Source organism: Chionomys nivalis, chromosome 6, assembly GCF_950005125.1.
Source record: "Chionomys nivalis chromosome 6, mChiNiv1.1, whole genome shotgun sequence".
NCBI classification, from domain to species: Eukaryota; Metazoa; Chordata; class Mammalia; order Rodentia; family Cricetidae; genus Chionomys; species Chionomys nivalis.
The window spans coordinates 99,410,611-99,429,742 of NC_080091.1; the positions used below are offsets into that span (position 1 = coordinate 99,410,611).

Genomic DNA, 19,132 nt, shown 5'->3' on the forward strand with positions numbered 1-19,132 from the left:
CTACCACACTAGCTCTGGTCTTTCTGTGCAGTTTCTTATACTCCCCAACCCTTGCCCTGGTCAGCTACTGGTCCTCCTGGTCTTTGGCTGGCCCAGTTGTCTGCATCCCCTTCTTCCTGGGCAGCACCATGACTTGAGGTGGAAGAGCTGCATTCCGGTCCTAGGCAGGGACCGGAATACCAGTTCCTCACTCAGAAAGGTACCCAAAAGTTTGAGAGTTTGCTCCACTGGAGACTCAGGGGACTGAGTGGGGTGGTGGGCAAACACCCTGGCTGGGTAGATGGTTCCAGAAAGACGGCTGCTTTAGAAGACACGCACAGCAAGTAAGGACCAAGAGTCTGTCTCAAACCCGGCATTGGAAGAACCACCTGGTCTCACCTTGAATCTCCACCGCGTAACAACCACGAACTTGAGAGTGTGGTCCTTGCCCAGGATCTCCTCGTTGCATAAAATGTCCAGCTGGTGGGAGAAGGGGCTTCAGTTAGGCACATATTCAACCTACCTTTTGAGTGAGGCCAACAGTGATAATATGAACAATACTCTCACATGTTCCTAAACAAGCCCCTCCCCAGCCATGTGGGAAGGTGGCTTGTCTGCTTACTCACTCACCCGCATCATCCAATATAGAAGCCAGCTGCAAACACGAGTTGTGACAGAAAAGGAACATTTCTGTTAAGACCAAAACTTCTTCAGGGGTCAAAGATATAGTGGTGTACTTCATGGCTGTGTTGCAGTGGTCCCAAGAGGCTTAGCCTGGTTGCTCTGAGCATCAATGATCCTGGCTTGTCCCTACCCCAGTTCTGGGCTTCTCTAATGAAGTCCTGGAAGCATCACAGGTGGACCCATTGCTGGATCCCACGTATTGCACCTCAATTCATTGTCCTCTCCCTAACTGGTAGTGAAATGTAAATTCCTGTGTTCACCACTGACCCTTGAAGGGCCCAGCCACCAGCAATGGTTCAGTAAGCTACAGCAGGAACTCCAGGTTACCCAGACAGCAAGGTGGGAAGGCAGAACACAGGGCCTGGTCCATACGGAGTACATAGGACCTTATGTACACAGAACACACAGGGTCTTCTTCACATACAGTTTTCACCACGGCTTGGACTCTTTCTTACTTAATAGACTTTACTACTTAGAGCAGCTTCAGGCTCCCTTGCCTCTTCTTATATACATGTTCCCATTAGACTAGATTACTATGGCATGGGTTATGTACCTTGTCCTTCAGTCTGCGAGGAGGTGTACCTGACAGCACCGGCCCCCACTGCTCCAGGCCCTTACTTATCTGCAGATGGTGCCTGAGGAGGGGCATGGTGACGTCTCACTGTCTGCTTTTTAATTTTTATTTCCCTACATGTGTGAAACGATGACCCAGATGGTATTGTTATCTCCCTAGGCAGGGGAGAGAGGCTGTTCTCACAGGCCATAAGGAGCGTGTTTCTTGTAGACAGTGATAGTGGAAAACCAGGCTTCGCGTCTATGAGAGCTCACCTGTCTGCTGTCATCTTTACTAAGTGGTATGTACATTTCACAAGGTGTATATAAACTACTGTCCCAGCAAGGCATGATGCCCTCATCCAGTTCCTATGACTCCCCTCCTTATCCAATGTCTAGGATAGTGCTCCCTATACTTCACACAGCACTGGGGACTACAGGGCTCTGAGAGCAGTGTGAGATCCACTTGGGATACTCAGGAGCTGACAGCCGGTTACAAAGAAAATGCTTCACTTCTTAATGGTCTTCATGGAGAAATATTCTTGCACATTACAGGCAGTCTCCCCTTGAACTGCCTGATGTCCCCGGTTCTGTACAGCGCATAGAAGCCACTTAACGTCAAGATGAACATCTACCTTCATAGGATCCAAGGCTCCCCTCTACCTATTTCTCAAATAAACCAAATCTAAACTTGCTTTTTCTTGTGGGCTCCTGGTAGTGAGTGTCAAGTTAGGTTCTCATTCTGTGTCTGCCACCTTCTCCCCAACCACTTGTATGGTTGGCTCAGGGCTGAGTGATGGGTTCCTGGGTTTGATGGACAGTTCTGAAACACCACTGTGACAACTGCCAGGAATGTTCAGTGTGGCTATAATTAAATAGCAGACTGGGCAACTGATAAACAGTTAAAATAGTAAGATAACAAAATATTAACATTTTTAATATAACACAGTTAGCAGTTAATATAACTGGTTAACAGTTAATATGTGCTAGAGGCTGGAATTCTGCTCATAATGTAGGCACTTGCTGTCACTGCAGGCTGTAATAAAGCAGAAAAAAGATTTCCCAGGTACCAGGTCATGATTTAAACACCTCATGATTTAAATGCCCTGCCTCCAGCACCATGGGGCCGAAACGGAGTTTCCAGCACATGGGTTGACGAAGACCCTCTTGCCCCATGGCTTCTAGGGCCTTGTGGCTAGGTCATTTCAGTCACTGTGTCATCTCATCCTGCTTCCCCTGACCTGTGTCGAAAATCTTCTATTTCATACTAATGAGGACGCTTGTCACGGGGTTTAGGCTTAGCAGATAATCTGAGATGTTTCATTTCAAAATCCTTAAGATGTTACATCTATCAAGACCTTCTTCCAGGCCGGGCGGTGGTGGCGCACGCCTTTAATCCCAACACTTGGGAGGCAGAGACAAGCGGATCTCTGGGAGTTTGAGGCCAGCCTGGTCTACAAGAGCTAGTTCCAGGACAGGCACCAAAGCTACAGAGAAACCCACAGCTCCTGCTGGGATACTGGTTCAGTGGCTAGCACAGCTCTATATATGACTCTCCAAACTATTCTCAATCACACTCACATGTACCTGCAGCAACATGCTGGACCTTCTGTCTTGACCGGGTCTATGTGCCTTCTAAGTCCTTTTCCACAGCCTCAGAGTTCTTCTCGGGCAACACTGAATCACTGACCCTTCCTCAACGCAGCAGGGCCAGCTCCTGCTGTTCTTGCCTGACTGCTCCTCAAATCTGTTTCTGAGCACAACTGTCACGAGCCCCCACAAGCTCTGGGTCTCTGGATCTACTTTGTTTTCATGTCATATCCACGTACCACCTACCCATTCATTAAATTAAAAAACAAAGTTCTGGGACTACAGAGATGGCTCAGTAGTTAAGAGTACTTGCTCTACACAAGGCTCTGAGTCCAGATCCTAGCACCCACATTAAAAATCTGGGCATGAGCCGGGCAGTGTTGGTACACGCCTTTAATCCCAGAACTCTGGAGGCAGAAGTAGGCGGATCTCTGTGAGTCTACAGAGAGTTCTAGGACATCAGAGCTGCTGTAGAGAAACCCTGTCTCAAAAAACAGAACAAAACAAAAACAAACCAACAAAAAAAGCTGGGCATGATTATGCATGAGTCTGTGACCCCACGGTTATGGAAGAAGAGAGCTAGAAGGATTATGAGGTGGGGCTGCCAGCCAGGCTCCAGATTCTGTGAGAGGCAGAGAGTGAAAGAGGGGGACACAACATCCTCCTCTGGCCTCTGCTCCCACTCATACAGACACAAAACCCAGAGTTCTTTCTTTTTTTCGAGACAGGGTTTCTCTGTAGCTTTGGAGCCTGTCCTGGAACTAGCTCTTGTAGACCAGGCTGGTCTCGAACTCAGAGATCCACCTGCCTCTGCCTCCCGAGTGCTGGGATTAAAGGTGTGCGCCACCACCGCCCGGCCCAGAGTTCTTTCTTATGTGCAACTGTAACTTACGCTCAGACAATCTAATCTCTGCTTTTCACTGTTATTTCTCTCCACGCTACCTGACGGGATAGAAAACACAAATTAAGATTTTATTTTTTTTATTAAAATTTTCAAAGAAGGAGCTAGAAAAATGACTAGCTCAGTGATTAAGAGCACTCTGCCCATATGGTGGCCAACAAATGTCTGTAACTCCAGTTCCAGGGGATCTGATGCCCTCTTTTGACCTCTGCGTGCACTGGCACGCACACTGTACATATGCATGTAGGGGAACCATCAAATAAATAAATAAATAAATAAATAAATAAATAAATAAATAAATCTTTTATGAAAAACTAGTTTCTGCTGGGCAATGGTGGCACATGCTTTTAATTCCAGCACTAGGGAGGGAGGGGGGCCAGAGGCAGGCAGATCTCTGTGAGTCTTAGGTCAGCTTGATCTACAAAGCGAGTTACACAGAGAAACCCTGTCTCAAAAAACCAAAAATAAATAAATAGAATAAAATAAATAAATTAAACGAACAAAAACTGATTTATATACAAGGGGTCAGCAAAATGGCTCAGTGGGTAATGGCACTTTGTTGCCAAGTCTGACAACCTTTGAGTTTAATCCCCAGGATTTCCACAGTGGAGGGAGAGAACTGATTTTTGTAAGCTGTCCTCTGATCTCCGTGCCAAGTGTCACTGCACATGCACACACACACGCACGCACGCACGCACGCACACACAATAAACCTAATTAAAAAGTTCTTTAAAAAAATCTCCAAATAAGGCTATTAAAAAGAAGGGATATATGTGTTTTTGGCTGTTATTTTAGCAAACAAGACAGGCGAGAAGGACCCATCATCCCAGCTCTCTGGCTGATGGCTACCTCATTGAAGGAGGAGAGATTGAGCTTCTTGGCGATGAATTTCTTCAGGTGCAGCACTGTTGCTTGGGCTGAGCATCGGATCCACTTCCGCTTCAGGCCCCGCAGTTTGCTGCTATTGCATTCCAGACAGATGCTCACCTGGAAGAGAAAGGATACGAGGTCAGATTCTTCATGGACGCACACAGTTCCTATGAGTACTGGCCTGGCCTTTTGAAATCAGAACACTGTAGAGGATTTTTACCTGTCACTTTATACTTCCTTTTAAAACCTCCTTAGAGTCTTTGTGAAGCTGAAAAACACTCTAGCCTGTCAACTTTAGTTCTCTTAGCTTACAGTCACCCCGAGAGTTATGTGTCTGTATTTGCCAAAGGCACTGGGTCCCTTATGTTCTCAAGTGGCTGCCCCGGCAAGCCCTGTACCGACGAGGTTTGTGAAGGAAACCAGTGTGCTCTTGACATAGAACAGCCACGAACAAAGCCTGGGCCTGACTCTAAGAAGAGTGCTCTGGGTGTCACTGTTTTCCAGGGTCAGAGTACAGGTGTGGGGTGTAAACCTAAAGTGGATCAGTTGTTGGATCCTAACACGTCAAGGGTACAAGTGGATCAGCTGTTGGATCCTAACAGGTCAAGGGTACAAGTGGGTCAGCTGTTGGATCCTAACAGGTCAAGGGTACAAGTGGGTCAGCTGTTGGGTCCTAACAGGTCAAGGGTACAAGTGGGTCAGCTGTTGGATCCTAACAGGTCAAGGGTACAAGTGGGTCAGCTGTTGGGTCCTAACAGGTCAAGGGTACAAGTGGGTCAGCTGTTGGATCCTAACAGGTCAAGGGTACAAGTGGGTCAGCTGTTGGATCCTAACAGGTCAAGGGTACAAGTGGGTCAGCTGTTGGATCCTAACAGGTCAAGGGTACAAGTGGGTCAGCTGTTGGATCCTAACAGGTCAAGGGTACAAGTGGGTCAGCTGTTGGGTCCTAACAGGTCAAGGGTACTAGTGGGTCAGCTGTTGGGTCCTAACAGGTCAAGGGTACAAGTGGGTCAGCTGTTGGATCCTAACAGGTCAAGGGTACAAGTGGATCAGCTGTTGGATCCTAACAGGTCAAGGGTACAAGTGGGTCAGCTGTTGGATCCTAACAGGTCAAGGGTACAAGTGGGTCAGCTGTTGGATCCTAACAGGTCAAGGGTACAAGTGGGTCAGCTGTTGGATCCTAACAGGTCAAGGGTACAAGTGGGTCAGCTGTTGGATCCTAACAGGTCAAGGGTACAAGTGGGTCAGCTGTTGGGTCCTAACAGGTCAAGGGTACAAGTGGGTCAGCTGTTGGGTCCTAACAGGTCAAGGGTACAAGTGGGTCAGCTGTTGGGTCCTAACAGGTCAAGGGTACAAGTGGGTCAGCTGTTGGGTCCTAACAGGTCAAGGGTACAAGTGGGTCAGCTGTTGGGTCCTAACAGGTCAAGGGTACAAGTGGGTCAGCTGTTGGGTCCTAACAGGTCAAGGGTACAAGTGGGTCAGCTGTTGGGTCCTAACAGGTCAAGGGTACAAGTGGGTCAGCTGTTGGATCCTAACAGGTCAAGGGTACAAGTGGGTCAGCTGTTGGGTCCTAACAGGTCAAGGGTACAAGTGGGTCAGCTGTTGGGTCCTAACAGGTCAAGGGTACAAGTGGGTCAGCTGTTGGGTCCTAACAGGTCAAGGGTACAAGTGGGTCAGCTGTTGGGTCCTAACAGGTCAAGGGTACAAGTGGGTCAGCTGTTGGGTCCTAACAGGTCAAGGGTACAAGTGGGTCAGCTGTTGGGTCCTAACAGGTCAAGGGTACAAGTGGGTCAGCTGTTGGATCCTAACAGGTCAAGGGTACTAGGTGATGCGGGATCTGCTGCAGGGAGACAAAGCCTTATTCTAGGACTGTGGAGAATCCCCTTCCAACATGGGTTCACTCAAACTTCTGAAAATTCAGGTAAAAGAATTAAAACTTAAATATGTATTATAAGATCATAAGATAGAAAAGGAAGAATTAGGGCTGGAGAGATGGCTCAGAGGTTAAGAGCATTGCCTCTCTTCCTAGAGGTCCTGAGTTCAATCCCCAGCAACCACATGGTGGCTCACAACCATCTGTAATGGGGTCTGGTGCCCTCTTCTGGCCTGCAGGCATACACACAGACAGAATACTGTATACATAATGAATATTAAAAAAAAGAAAAGGAAGAATTAAAAACATAAGATACTGGGTAAAGAACATTATACAGGCATAAAAATACAATGTAACTTCTAAAAATAGTAAACACACTGAAGTTAAAATCACTGGATACCTTAAGTGCTCAAGACAAAAAAACTTTCTCAAAGATCATTTGAGGAAATTATTAGTAAGAATTTAAGTTTAAAGGCGAATTCGAACTAAAGTATCAGAATTAAGGAAGCCAACAAGGAAGACGGATGGATGAATCCCAGACTTGCACAAAGGGAGGGACAAGGGAAGCCAGAATTTAAAATTAAGTTCCCTGGAAGACAAAAATCATAAACCTGCAGATCAGGAAAGCAAATTATCAGTTAAAACCAAAGGGGCTGGAAAGATGGCCTTTGGGTAAACTATGTGATGCTCTTCTGGGAGACCCAAGGGTTCAGTTCTCAGAACCTCAGAACACATGTTGGGCAGCTCACAACCACCTATAACTTGAGCTACAGGGTACCCGATGACTTCTTGTGGCCTCCATGGGGACCTGCACAGGTGTAGCATACACACACACACACACACACACACACACACACACACACACATTAAAAAGAAGAAGGCCAGGCAGTTGTGTCGCATGCACTCGGGAGGCTGAGGCAGGAGGATCTCTGTGAGCTCGAGGCTAGCCTGGTCTACAGAGTGAGTTCCAGGACAGTCAGGACTACAAAAAGAAACCTGTCTCAAAAATCAAAACAAATTTCATGAAATACCTTATTAAAAGATAAAAATAAATGCCACAGACTGAGGTACAGCATTGCTAAGACATATCTGCTCATCCCAGTACTTGAGGAAGAGGTAGGTGGATCAGGAGTTCAAGGTTAAGTTCCCCCCCACAGGTCAGCACGCTCTATATGAAGGACCCTCTCCACCCCCCAACTCCCCAGCATGGTCTATATGAAGCCCCCCCACCCCCCGCCAGCATGCTCTATATGAAGTCCCCCCCAGCACGCTCTATATGAAGTCCCCCCCACCCGCCAGCATGCTCTATATGAAGCCCCACCCCGACCAGCACGCTCTGTATGAAGCTCTGCCCCCCAGGCCAGCATGCTCTGTATAAAGCCCCCTCAGGCCAGCATGCTCTGTATGAAGCACCCCCCCCCAGCACGCTCTATATGAAGCCCCACCCCGACCAGCACGCTCTATATGAAGCCCCACCCCGACCAGTACGCTCTGTATAAAGCCCCCCAGGCCAGCACGCTCTGTATGAAGCTCTGCCCCCCAGGCCAGCATGCTCTGTATAAAGCCCCCCCAGGCCAGCACGCTCTGTATGAAGCCATCAAAAAACAAAACAACGACAAAAACAATGACAGCAACAACAACAACGACAAAACAAAACTAAACCAAAACGAGAGGAAGTTGGCATGAGTCAAGTGATCAGAAAACAGATTATTATTAAATCACACTATAGAGCAAGAATGAAAAGAAGCTCCTTTCAAACAGCTGTGAAAAAGACTGGCTCAGGAAGACATACAGGAAGAAGACCAAGAGGAATCTTAGGGCCAAGGTGCTGACTTATACCAGCCATGGATTTTAAAAATGTACATAATCATTTAAGCAATTTGTAACCCAACCCCCCCTCCCCCCAAGGGTTTCTCTGTAGCTTTGGGGTCTGTCTGGAGCTGGCCTTTGTAAACCAGGCTGGCCTCGAACTCACAGAGATCCGTCTCCTGAGTGCTGAGATTAAAGGCGTGCACCACCACCGCCTGGCTTTTAAGACAGAACTGTTAACTTAGACATGAAAAAAAGATTAAAGAAAACATAATTCTCTGCCCTCAACCCTACCTAGTGCCAAAAAGGGAAGAAACAAGAAAAATAAATAAATAAGGTGAGTTAAAGCAGAAATCAGCTCAGATGTATCAGTGGCCAAGGGAACTCTGACTTAACTTGTCATCTAAATTTTCTAGGGACTGGAGAAATGGCTCAGTGATTAAGAGCACTTGCTGCTTTTGCAGAAGACTCAGGTTTGGCTCCTCACACTTACACGACAGTTTATAACCGTCTTGTAACTTGTTCCAAGGACTTTCCAGGCACCAAGCACAAGCATGGCGCATGAACATCCATATTAAGCAACACACACACACACATATATAAAATTAATCTTTAAAAAAAGAGAGCCGGGCGGTGGTGGCGCACGCCTTTAATCCCAGCACTCGGGAGGCAGAGGCAGGCGGATCTCTGGGAGTTCGAGACCAGCCTGGTCTACAAGAGCTAGTTCCAGAACAGGTTCCAAAACCACAGAGAAACCCTGTCTCGAAAAACCAAAAAAAATAAAAAAATAAAAAAATTAAAAAAAAATTAAAAAAAAATAAAAAAGAGAAAAATTCTGGTTTGATTAAATAAAATCTAGTCAATATTAGATATTAGAGGAAGATATTTAATAAACTGAAATACCAGATTATTAACCAAAAGAAATCTATCTTAGATTAATAAAGGCAGACTTTAAGAGAAACAATGTCCCTAAGAAAACATTCCCTAAGGGATGTTTTTATTTATTTGTTTGTTTGTTTATTACACAGTGTTCTCAGTATTCTGTCTGCATGTATGCCTGCAGGCCAGAAGAGGGCACCACATCTCACTACAGATGGCTGAGAGCCACCCTGTAGTTGCTGGGAATTAACTCAGGACCTTCGGAAGAACAAGCAGTGCTCTTAACCACTGAGCCATCTCTCCAGCCCCACGTTTATAAATTTATATGCACCAACTGATTAGAGCAGATGCAGAGACCCACAGCCAAACATCAGATGGAGCTCAAGGAGTCCTGTGAAAGAAGTGAAGGGGAATCATATGAGCATCAAGGACACCACAAAACAAAACAAAGCAAAACACAGTCCACAGAATCAACTAATCGGGGCTCATAAGGGCTCAGAGACTGAGCCAACGATCAGGGAGCCTGTATGGGTATGATCTAGGTCCTCTAGATCATATGGTTGTTATGGCTGTGTAGCTTGGTGTGGGACTCCTAACAGTGGAAGCAGGGATGTCTCTGACTCTTGCCTGCTTTTGGGACCCTTTTCCTCCTCCTGGGGATCCAGCCTCACATACCTCATATCTCACATGATCATACCTCACAATATGAGAGAATGTGCCTAATCTTACTGTAACTTGATATGATGCCATGTTTGGTTGATATCCCTGGGAGGCCCGCTGTTTTCTGAAGGGAAACAGAGGAGAAGTGGATCTGGGGGAGAGGAAAGATGGGGGGAGGAGCTGGGAGGTGTCTTAGGTTTTCTATTCCCATGAAGAGACACCGTGACCAAGGCAAGTCTTCTAAAGAAAAACATTTAATTGTGGTGGCTCGGTTACAGTTGAGAGGTTTAGTCCACTACCCAAGACAGACAGCAGCAGCGTGCAGGCAGACGTGGTGCTAGAGACGGAGCTGAGAGTCCTACATCTTAACTCACAGCAGCAGCAGTCTGTCTCACTGGACATGGCTTGAGCATGTGAGACCTCAAAGTCTGCACCCACCGTGACATACTTCCTCCAACAAGAGGAGGCACTCCTTTTGGGGTCGTTTTCTTTCGAACAACCACAGGAGAGGAGGAAGGGGACACTGTAGTTGGGATGTAATATATAAGAGAGGAATTTTTTAAAAAAGGAAGCACCTGGTGAACTTTGTGAACGGACTACAGTGGCCCCACTTGACACCCGCTTAGCAAAATGGTTGCAAGCTGTGGGCTATCGTGTGTTCTTGTCAGAGTCTGCATCTTGTGAGGTCTGTAGGCCCGTGCTTAGCGCTGGCTAGAGGACTCAGGTGTGGTCAGGAAATCCTCAGGTGTTTGTGGGGGACGCTGAGACCCTAGGGTGAAGGGCATGCTCTGTTGCAGGTAGCACAGGAATTCCCTTTCTGCATCAGAGACTGTTCAGAGAACCAGGCCACAGGCTTTTACTTCCTGCCTCCCCACTACCCCCTGAACTTGTTCCACATTCTCTGACGCCTTCCCCTCTTGCCAAGTAGCATCTGATCTGGATTTTACATCAGCTGTAAGAAACTCAAAGGCAGAAAGCTGCTTCCCCAAGGGCAGTGCATGCCATGGCTGTCCTCTGGGAAGGTCTAAGTAGAAATTCAAGAACTCAGAGTGAGAAGAGACTGAATTGAGGTAGATGAGATTGATACATGGGGGTGGGGGGCACAGAAAGGACCTGATGCTCCTAGGTGTTCTTGCAGGGGGGTGACAGCCTATCTTCCCGAGCCCCATGAGGAGGAGGACAGTTTGTGCAGGGATCAATCAGTTGGGGACCCCCAGAGCCCAGAATGGCTGTTCAAAACAACAGAACAAAGCCCCATCATAGTAGACAGGGAGCTAAGGAGTGGCCTTTATGGAAATAAGACTCACATTCCTACCCCTGTGCTAGCAGGTGCCCCCTGATCATTGTGGGGTTTCTGGGTGTGAGAATCTCTTGCAGAAGGCATCTCCTGAGGAAATAAGCGAGAGAGGGAGACAGACAGACACTGACACACACACACACACACACAGAGGTGACTGGAGCCACCCGCCCACTCACCAACCACCTGCTACTCAGGCTGTCCCAAAAGAAGTAATCAGGCCTTAGGAAAAGAGACCTGTAGCAACACATGTCTTATCTACAGAGAAAGACTGCAACACAGCTGATGGTTCTGCCCAGATGGCCTTTTCACTGTGAACAACGGCAAAAGAAAAAAGGGACCTAGGAAAGACTCAACTTGGGGCAAAGCTGAGAGGAAGAGGAAATGAAGAGCAGAAAGAATGAGGTTCCCTGTGTGGAGCAGCAATAACCACCATGAGGCAGAGGCAGATACCCAGAGAGCCGGGAACTCCCAAATCAGAGTAAGACTGACTTGGGTGGGGAGCCTGATCAACTGTAGATATATGGGGTGCCCACAGACAGAAGCTCTTCAGCCCTTTGCCCCAGGAAATGGGAAAATAAATAAAAGTCTTGTCAATTCTTCAGAAAACATGATTTTGAGTATAGAAACTTAACCTACTTTTTATGTTTTGAGACAGTGTCTCACTGTGTAAGCTATGCATGGCCTGGAACTCTGTAGGTAGACAAGGCTGGTATTGAATTCAAAAGATCCACCTGTGTCTGCATCCTAAGCATGAGAATTAGAGATGTGATCCCCCATTCCTGGACTGATCTACACTTTTTGTACTTCTCACCCTCCACTAAACCTCTCTCCCCAGAAAGGTCATATAAATCATTCACTGTCCACAAGCCTGTTCCTGGGGTTATTTAGCAGTGAAGACAGGTGACAAACAGGGGCAGTTTCTATAGAGAGAGAGAGAGAGGCCACCGTGAACAGGCCCCATCCAACTCCCTGACTGACCAAATGCAAGAGCTGGAGTCGAGCCAGAGTGGTCACCCAGCTGAGGCCGCAGAGGACAAGACCTTCCTGCCATCGAACGCCAGTACATGTCCCTGCCTAAGCTAGCAGGGAACTCAAGAAGGGAGAGACTAGGAACACCACATAGGGCTGGGCAGCCTGTCCTTTTACTGGTTTCTCTCGTTGTCGTTCCTTCCTTTTTGGTCCTGGGTCGGGGAGAGGACATCAAACTTAGGGCCTTGTGCATACCAGGCAAGAGTTCTACCGATGAACTATTTCCTTAGCTCTACTAGTTTTCCATTTTTATTTCCTCTCTCCTTTCTTCCTTCTTGAGATAGTCTCACTATGTAGCTCTGACAGGTCTGGAAACTATGTACAACCAGGCTGATCAGGAACTCACAGGTCTGCCTGCCTATGCTCCCGCCCACCAAGTGCTGCAATTAAAGGCATATGCCACCATGCCTCATCCATTTTCTGTCTTAATATGTAATGCTTAAGGCACAAAGTCCAGTTGAAAGATGTAAGACAGCCTGGTGGTAAGCGATAAAATTATCTTGAATTTAGAATTCTAAGTTTACTAAATTATTCAAATGAGAGGTGACAGTAATAAATACACCAGCACACAAAAACTCGGAATGTTTACTATCGACACACCTGGTCGAAATGGCATATAAACAGAACACACAAAAGAGAAAGACTGAAGATAAGTCCAATATTGTGGGAAAATAAAACGAACACCAAAAGACCTGGACACGGCACAAGCCTCTAATCTCAGCTAATCAGGAGGCTGAGGTAAGAGTATCCTGAGCAACTTGACGAGACCCTGTCACAGAATGAAAAGTAGAAAGAGTAAAGAGAGCTGGAGATGTAACCCAGCAGTCAAGCACTTGCCTAGAATGTATGAAGCTCAGTCCTACCCTAGCATCACAAACAAAACTAACACCAAACTCCACAAAAGCACAACACTTAACTAAATCTACACAACTTTTAGTTTTGCAACCACATTTTACTGGTAGGGAAGAGTTCTGAGGATGCAGCTTGGTTATGTGCTTGCTTGATAAAGCTCTAGGTTTGAGCCCTGTACCGTAACTGGGCACAGGCTGTGCACAACAGTAATCTTAGCATTTAAGGAGAAGATCAGAAGTTCAAGATCATCCTTGGTTAAATAGTGAGCTCAAGGCAAGAATGGTTTAGTGAAACCCTGTCACAATCTCCCCTAAACCACACCAACTTTATTTTGGTTTGGTTAAGTTTTGTTTTTTTAAGAAACTTTATTCTTTGGGCTGCAGAGGTGGCTCAGAGGTTAAGAGCACTGGCTGCTTTCCCAGAGGTCCTGAGTTCAGTTCCCAGCACCCACATGGTGGCTCATCCACCTGTAATGAAGTCTGGTGCCCTCTTCCAGTGTGCAGGCATATACACAGGCAGAACATTGTATATATAGTAAATAAATCTTAAAAACCAACCAACCAAACAAAAAACCAACCAAACAAAAACTTTTATTTTGTATGGTGTTTTGGCTATATGTACATCAGTGTATGTATATGTCTGTAAACTGCCATCCTGAACCTCTGGAGAGCAGTCAATGTCTTAACCCCTGAGATCTCTCCAGTGCGTAAAGTTATATTTTATGGAGACAAGGTGTCATTCAGATTGTCCTCAAAATTGTGCTAATCTTCTCAGCCCAGCACCTGAAGTGCTGGGATCACAGGTGTTGAGTCACCTGGTTATGCCAAAGGTTTAGTAAAAATGAGCAACAATTTATGGTGGGAAGTAAAATTACAAATGGCAGTGACCATGACTCCTCTGAGAAGGCCACGCTCATGCTTTTGGATGTGTCTGTCTGTCTTTCTTTCTTTCTTTTTTTTTTTTTTTGTGACAGGGTTTCTCTGTAGCTTTGGAACTAGCACTTGTAGACCAGGCAAGTCTCACACTCACAGTGTGCTGAGATTAAAGGTGTGCACCACACCACCCAGTGTGTCTTACTTTCTTCTGAGCATCTCTTTTTCTCTTACCCTAAAATTAAAATAACTTCATTAAGCCCAACTCTGATTCATAAAAAAAAAATCTCCTGAAACAAAGCATTAGATCACTTAAAAATGTAAACTTAAGCATGTTCAAATATTTAAGAGTACCATGTTTTCTAGATTATGGGTGAGAAAGAAGAAACAACCTGAGGATGGGTCAATAGGAAAGGGAAAAAGATAGCTACTCCAATGGAAATAACTGTAAAACAGGATCTTCAAGATATATTTAAAAATGCAACATAAAATTCTACATTACATGCATACCTAAAGCATCAGGACACAGAAACATCTAGAGAGAAAACAAGGGAAGTGGCAACACCAAAGCCTGAAAAGTCAGAAACCAAAGCAGAGAAACAACACAGCACAGAACTCGACTGGGAGACAGCACACTCACCAAGAATGTGGGCCACAGCCTGTGCTCCCCAAGACAAACACCTGCTAGAACACACTAATAAGAGACAATAAGTGTAAAGCCAACACCAATTTCTCCTTAGCTGGTTTGGTGCTTTATTGAGTATCACACGCTTCAACTGTACTGCACAGAAGCCTTGGGAAGATATTATAAGCACCAACCATCTCACAGGCAAGGAAACTGAGGAATAGGCAGAGTGACAGTTATGAAGGTGTTACAGATTAAGGTTAGGGTTAGGAGGCGAGAAGACGGGGCTGCAGGTGAGGACAGCCACATCAGTACTAAAGAGTCATTCCCCTGGGCTCTCTGCACAACTGGACTGTCAACCTGACATACCCAACTCAAAAAGTGCCTCCTTCATCTGCTCCGTGGGCACATCTGCAGGGAATTTCCTGTACTTTAATTGATAGAGGCGGGCCCAGTCTACCAGGGGAGGTAACCTCTGAACTGTACTGTGTTGTGTAAGAAGGCTAGGTGAGCAAACCAAGGAAAGGAAGGCACCACACAATGCTCCTTTAAGGTCTCGGCTTCAGCTCCTGCTTTGGCTGCCCTCCATGATGGACTTGTAACCTGGAAGTCAATATATTCTTGCCTTCTCAAACTACTTTTGGCCAGTGTTTTATCACAGAAACTGAGAGTAAACCAAGAGAGAAACTGGTACCAGTAACTGATACTGTGATGGACCTGACCCTGGCTTTAATGTCTTAGACTGTTTTACAGGATGAAGGGAAAAAATTTGGAGCTTTGAGCTGGAAAACTCATTGAGTACTCGGGGCTTCATGAGTTAATTAATTGTTCAAGACAACTGGAGAGAAACACAGACAGTGAAGGCCTGGCTAGTGAAGTTTCAGAGGGAAATGTGAGAGTAACTCAGACTCCATCAGGGAGGGAGGGAGAAAGGGCAGGAGAGGGTAGATTAGGTGAGCCACAAACTCAGAGACCCACCTGCCTCTGCCTCCTGAGTGCCGGGATTAAAGGTGTGAGCTACCATGTCTGTTAGATGATATTTTTCATTAAGAATTTGTAACTTCTGGTGAGCTGGAGCTGGAGAACAACTGTGATTAACTGGAGACCAGAACCTCTGAAGTGACAGTTGATGATGGTTAGCTGGGGCTAAAAATATCAGTTGTGCTTAGTAAGAGACCAGCATCATGGAGGTGAGATCGTCCAAGTGTTCCCTCAGGGTCACACACAGAAGCTATGGTCCAGTGCGGGGACCAATGTGAGGGGCGTGTTAATGAAGGCGCAGCCTCAGCTGCAGTGAAAACCCGAGACTGCAAGAGTCACGAGGGGAACCTGAGACTCAGTGCCACGTGGGACTGGAGTCTCCCTGATGAGAGGCCGGAGAGCTACTGACGAGCTGCAGATACTAGGGCAGTGGGGAGACCATCACAGACAGAGGCAAATGTGGAAGGGAGTTGGCCTGAACCTAATCTGAGACGAGCTGTGCGTTCTAGGCATGACAGAGGCAAAGAGGGGAGCTGCCCAAGCCCTTTGGAACCCACAAGAACCAAGATGTCAGACACTGAGCCACACGATTTTTGGAGCTACACTGCTGGACTTTGGTTTTCCTTAACTGTGATTGTTTTTTGATATTTTTTTTCCCCTTTCCTTTTCTTTTTTTTCCAGACAGGGTTTCTCTGCATAGCCCTAGCTCATTCTGTAGACCAAGCCAGTCTCAACTGGTCTGCCTCTGTCTCCCAAGTCCTGGGATTAATGGCATATGCCACCAACACCTAGCAACTGTGATGGTTTTGCTTTTAAAACAAGAATGTATTTAACTCGGCTTTGATTTTACAGGGGCCTAGAATTAAGACTTTTGACTTTTTAAAGAGACTCACTGAGCCATCTCTTTAGTCCCCAAGACACTGAACTTTAAAGTCCCACAGTGTTTAAGAAGTTTCATCACTTTAAAGCTGTACTACATTTTATATTCTCATATTAACATAAAATCCTGGGACAAATGAAAAAGGAAAGGTTATGGTTTAGTAGTGATATGTTTATATGTCAAGTTGACAAAGAGTAGATTTGTTATAGCTAATGCTGGTTTTTTTTTTTTTTTTTTTTTTTTTTTTTTTTTGGTTTTTTCGAGACAGGGTTTCTCTGTAGCTTTGGAGCCTGTCCTGGAACTCCCTTTGTAGACCAGGCTGGTCTCGAACTCACAGAGATCCGCCTGCCTCTGCCTCCCTAGTGCTGGGATTAAAGGCGTGCGCCACCACCGCCCGGCGCTAATGCTGGTTTGTTTGTTTTTCGAGACAAGATTTTTCTGTAGCTTTGGAGCCTGTGGACTTTGGCATCATGTCTAAAGTCAGACTGCGGAAGGACCTCTCTTTCCCAGGAAATCACATAAAAATCCTTGATGGTGGTGTGCATTGGTTTGTTGCCTATTCCCAACATGCACTGATTATTACATGCTGACGCAATCAGCCACGGAGTGAAGTAAGTTCTGTTTTCAGTGGATTGTCTCAGGTTTTATGTAAGACAGGATTTCCTAGGAATACAGCATCTGCTCCTCTTAACTGTCTCATACGTGTTTCCCTGCCCCTGGGAGAGGGCCTCTAAACACAGTGACAGCCATGGCATTTCCTGACTCCTGTTTTAGTAAGACAATGATCCTATTTTATCAAAAGCATCAAAACTGTTAGAACTCACAAACTAGGAAGTTCTGTAGACAGGGATATGGAGTTTTATCAGATCCTTCTTTGGCACTTCTGTCTTGATATGGTTTTTGTTTGTTTGGTCTGGTTTTCTCAGCTGATAATGTGGCAAATAAGACATGGGGAGTACTGATGGGGTCGCTTCCCTTGGGGGCACAGCAGAGAAGGGACCACACCACTAATAGTGAGTGTTTCCATGGATGTAGAAAACAATCTGATTGTGAATTCTGTATGTCTGAAATGCTCTACAGTCACCATGTACTGCTTTGTTGAAACAAATAAATAGGAATATAAAGAAAAGCTAAGGAATTAACAGGAGGAAAACTTTATGATGTTTTATCCTGTTACAGTTTCATGAGACACAAGGGAATGAGCTGATGCCAGGGTTTACAGAGGAGGCATTGTCACCTGCTCGTCACTCCTGTGGTAATCGTTGTCCTCCTCCTGCTTCTCTTCTGCTGTCTCTTTATTGGAACTGTCGTCTGCTTTGGTTTCACCTTTTAGCACAAATAGAAAATGTTGTACAGGTTGAAATATCTCTAATCCAAAATTCAAAAGTTCTAGTATGTAAAACTTTTCGAGGTGTAAGTGTAAACTTCTATACTTAACCCCATATGACAGGCTGTATGTAGAAAAAGGCAGAATTAAAATATTATATGCAACTTTTCCAAAATAAAAAAAAAATCAAATTCTGAAACACTTTTGGCTCCAAACATTTTGGATGAGCAAAACCCATATTAAGAAATCCAATGTTATAATACTTGTAAAAGTTCACAGTATATTAAAAATGATGCTGACACTCAACGCAAACAAAGAGCCCAGTGATAGCAGTTAAAACTATTCTGCGTGTCAGCTAAGGAACTAAGCAACTCTGTGGTAGGAAACCCTGTGACTGCAGCTGAGTGAGGCAGGTTTTGGATTGTGTGTCTTGAGGGGCTCAGTGGATTTGGACTAATGTCTTAAGGGACTCAGAAGATGGAGAAGTGACCAGAATTGGTGAGCAAAGCAGAGACAAGCCTCCAGGATCACTCAGTACTCACCACAGCAACCTTGGTCCTCTAAGTAGTCCAGCTCATGGAGCCTTGCTGCTGGACACATGCTTGGGACCAGATTCCCACTTCCATCCACCCTAACCTACCCCCGCCCACGCCTAGTCTGGCTCCCACAGGGATCTGGGTATTCAGCACATACAGGGTGGTCTTGAGTGGTCCTGCCGGCAAAGTGCCAGCACTCAAGATTTGAATAATTTATTAAATACAGACTTTAAAAGCACCAATTAATTTTATGCTCAAATCCAACTGGCATTTGACCTCTTTATCATAAAGTAAGCAAAGTTAGAATCTTAAGGATATCCACTTTCTACCGTTTTTTCCACATGACCTCTAGGTATTTTCTATATCTCTTGTAGTCTAACCCACATGTCCAGCTACCAGGGTTGATGAAGATCCTTTTCAACAACAATCAGAAAATGGGCAGACCTTGACAAAAAGTGCTCTGTGAGAGAAAGCCTCTGAATTGCATTGTGGCCTAATGCAGCTACTCACCATTGCGGGGATCTAAGTGCTGTTTTGCTGAGCACGCCTCCCCCTTGATGTCACCTGGTACCTCCATGCCCAGTTTGTGATAGAATTCCCTCTGTTTCCTCATTTCCGCTATTAAGAATGGAAACAATTTTAATGTTCAATAGGAAAGGACTTAAATAGTAAAACTGCTCACTAATGTCACACAAAGAAACTTGCAGATTAGATGATGAGTCTGAAGGATGATACTAGTAAGAAAGTAAGCACAGGTCGGAATGGGAACCGTAATGCCCATGTTGCAGGTATCTGAGAACACTGAGACGGGACACAGGAAGGAAGAACGGGGGCAGCAAGACAGGCTCTGGAGATGTAGGGATCCTGCTCCGGGACTACGACACAACCTCCTCAGCCCTCTAGGATGGTGTGGGGTTATTCGTCACCTGGAGC

General features: G+C 45.8%; 1 protein-coding gene across 3 annotated transcripts in view; it reads right to left on the bottom strand.

Annotated features, from left to right (window-relative positions):
- Positions 1-19,132, bottom strand: part of Pcgf3 (polycomb group ring finger 3) — a 46,390-nt gene that overhangs the window by 4,014 nt on the left and 23,244 nt on the right. For all 3 annotated transcript variants that reach the window (XM_057772377.1, XM_057772379.1, XM_057772378.1), the window contains exons 7-10: positions 18,710-18,817; positions 17,574-17,662; positions 4,556-4,693; positions 379-459 (exon numbers count right to left, since the gene is read on the bottom strand). In XM_057772377.1, coding sequence (XP_057628360.1) covers positions 379-459; positions 4,556-4,693; positions 17,574-17,662; positions 18,710-18,817 — 416 coding nt within the window. The remainder of the gene's footprint in view (positions 1-378; positions 460-4,555; positions 4,694-17,573; positions 17,663-18,709; positions 18,818-19,132) is intronic.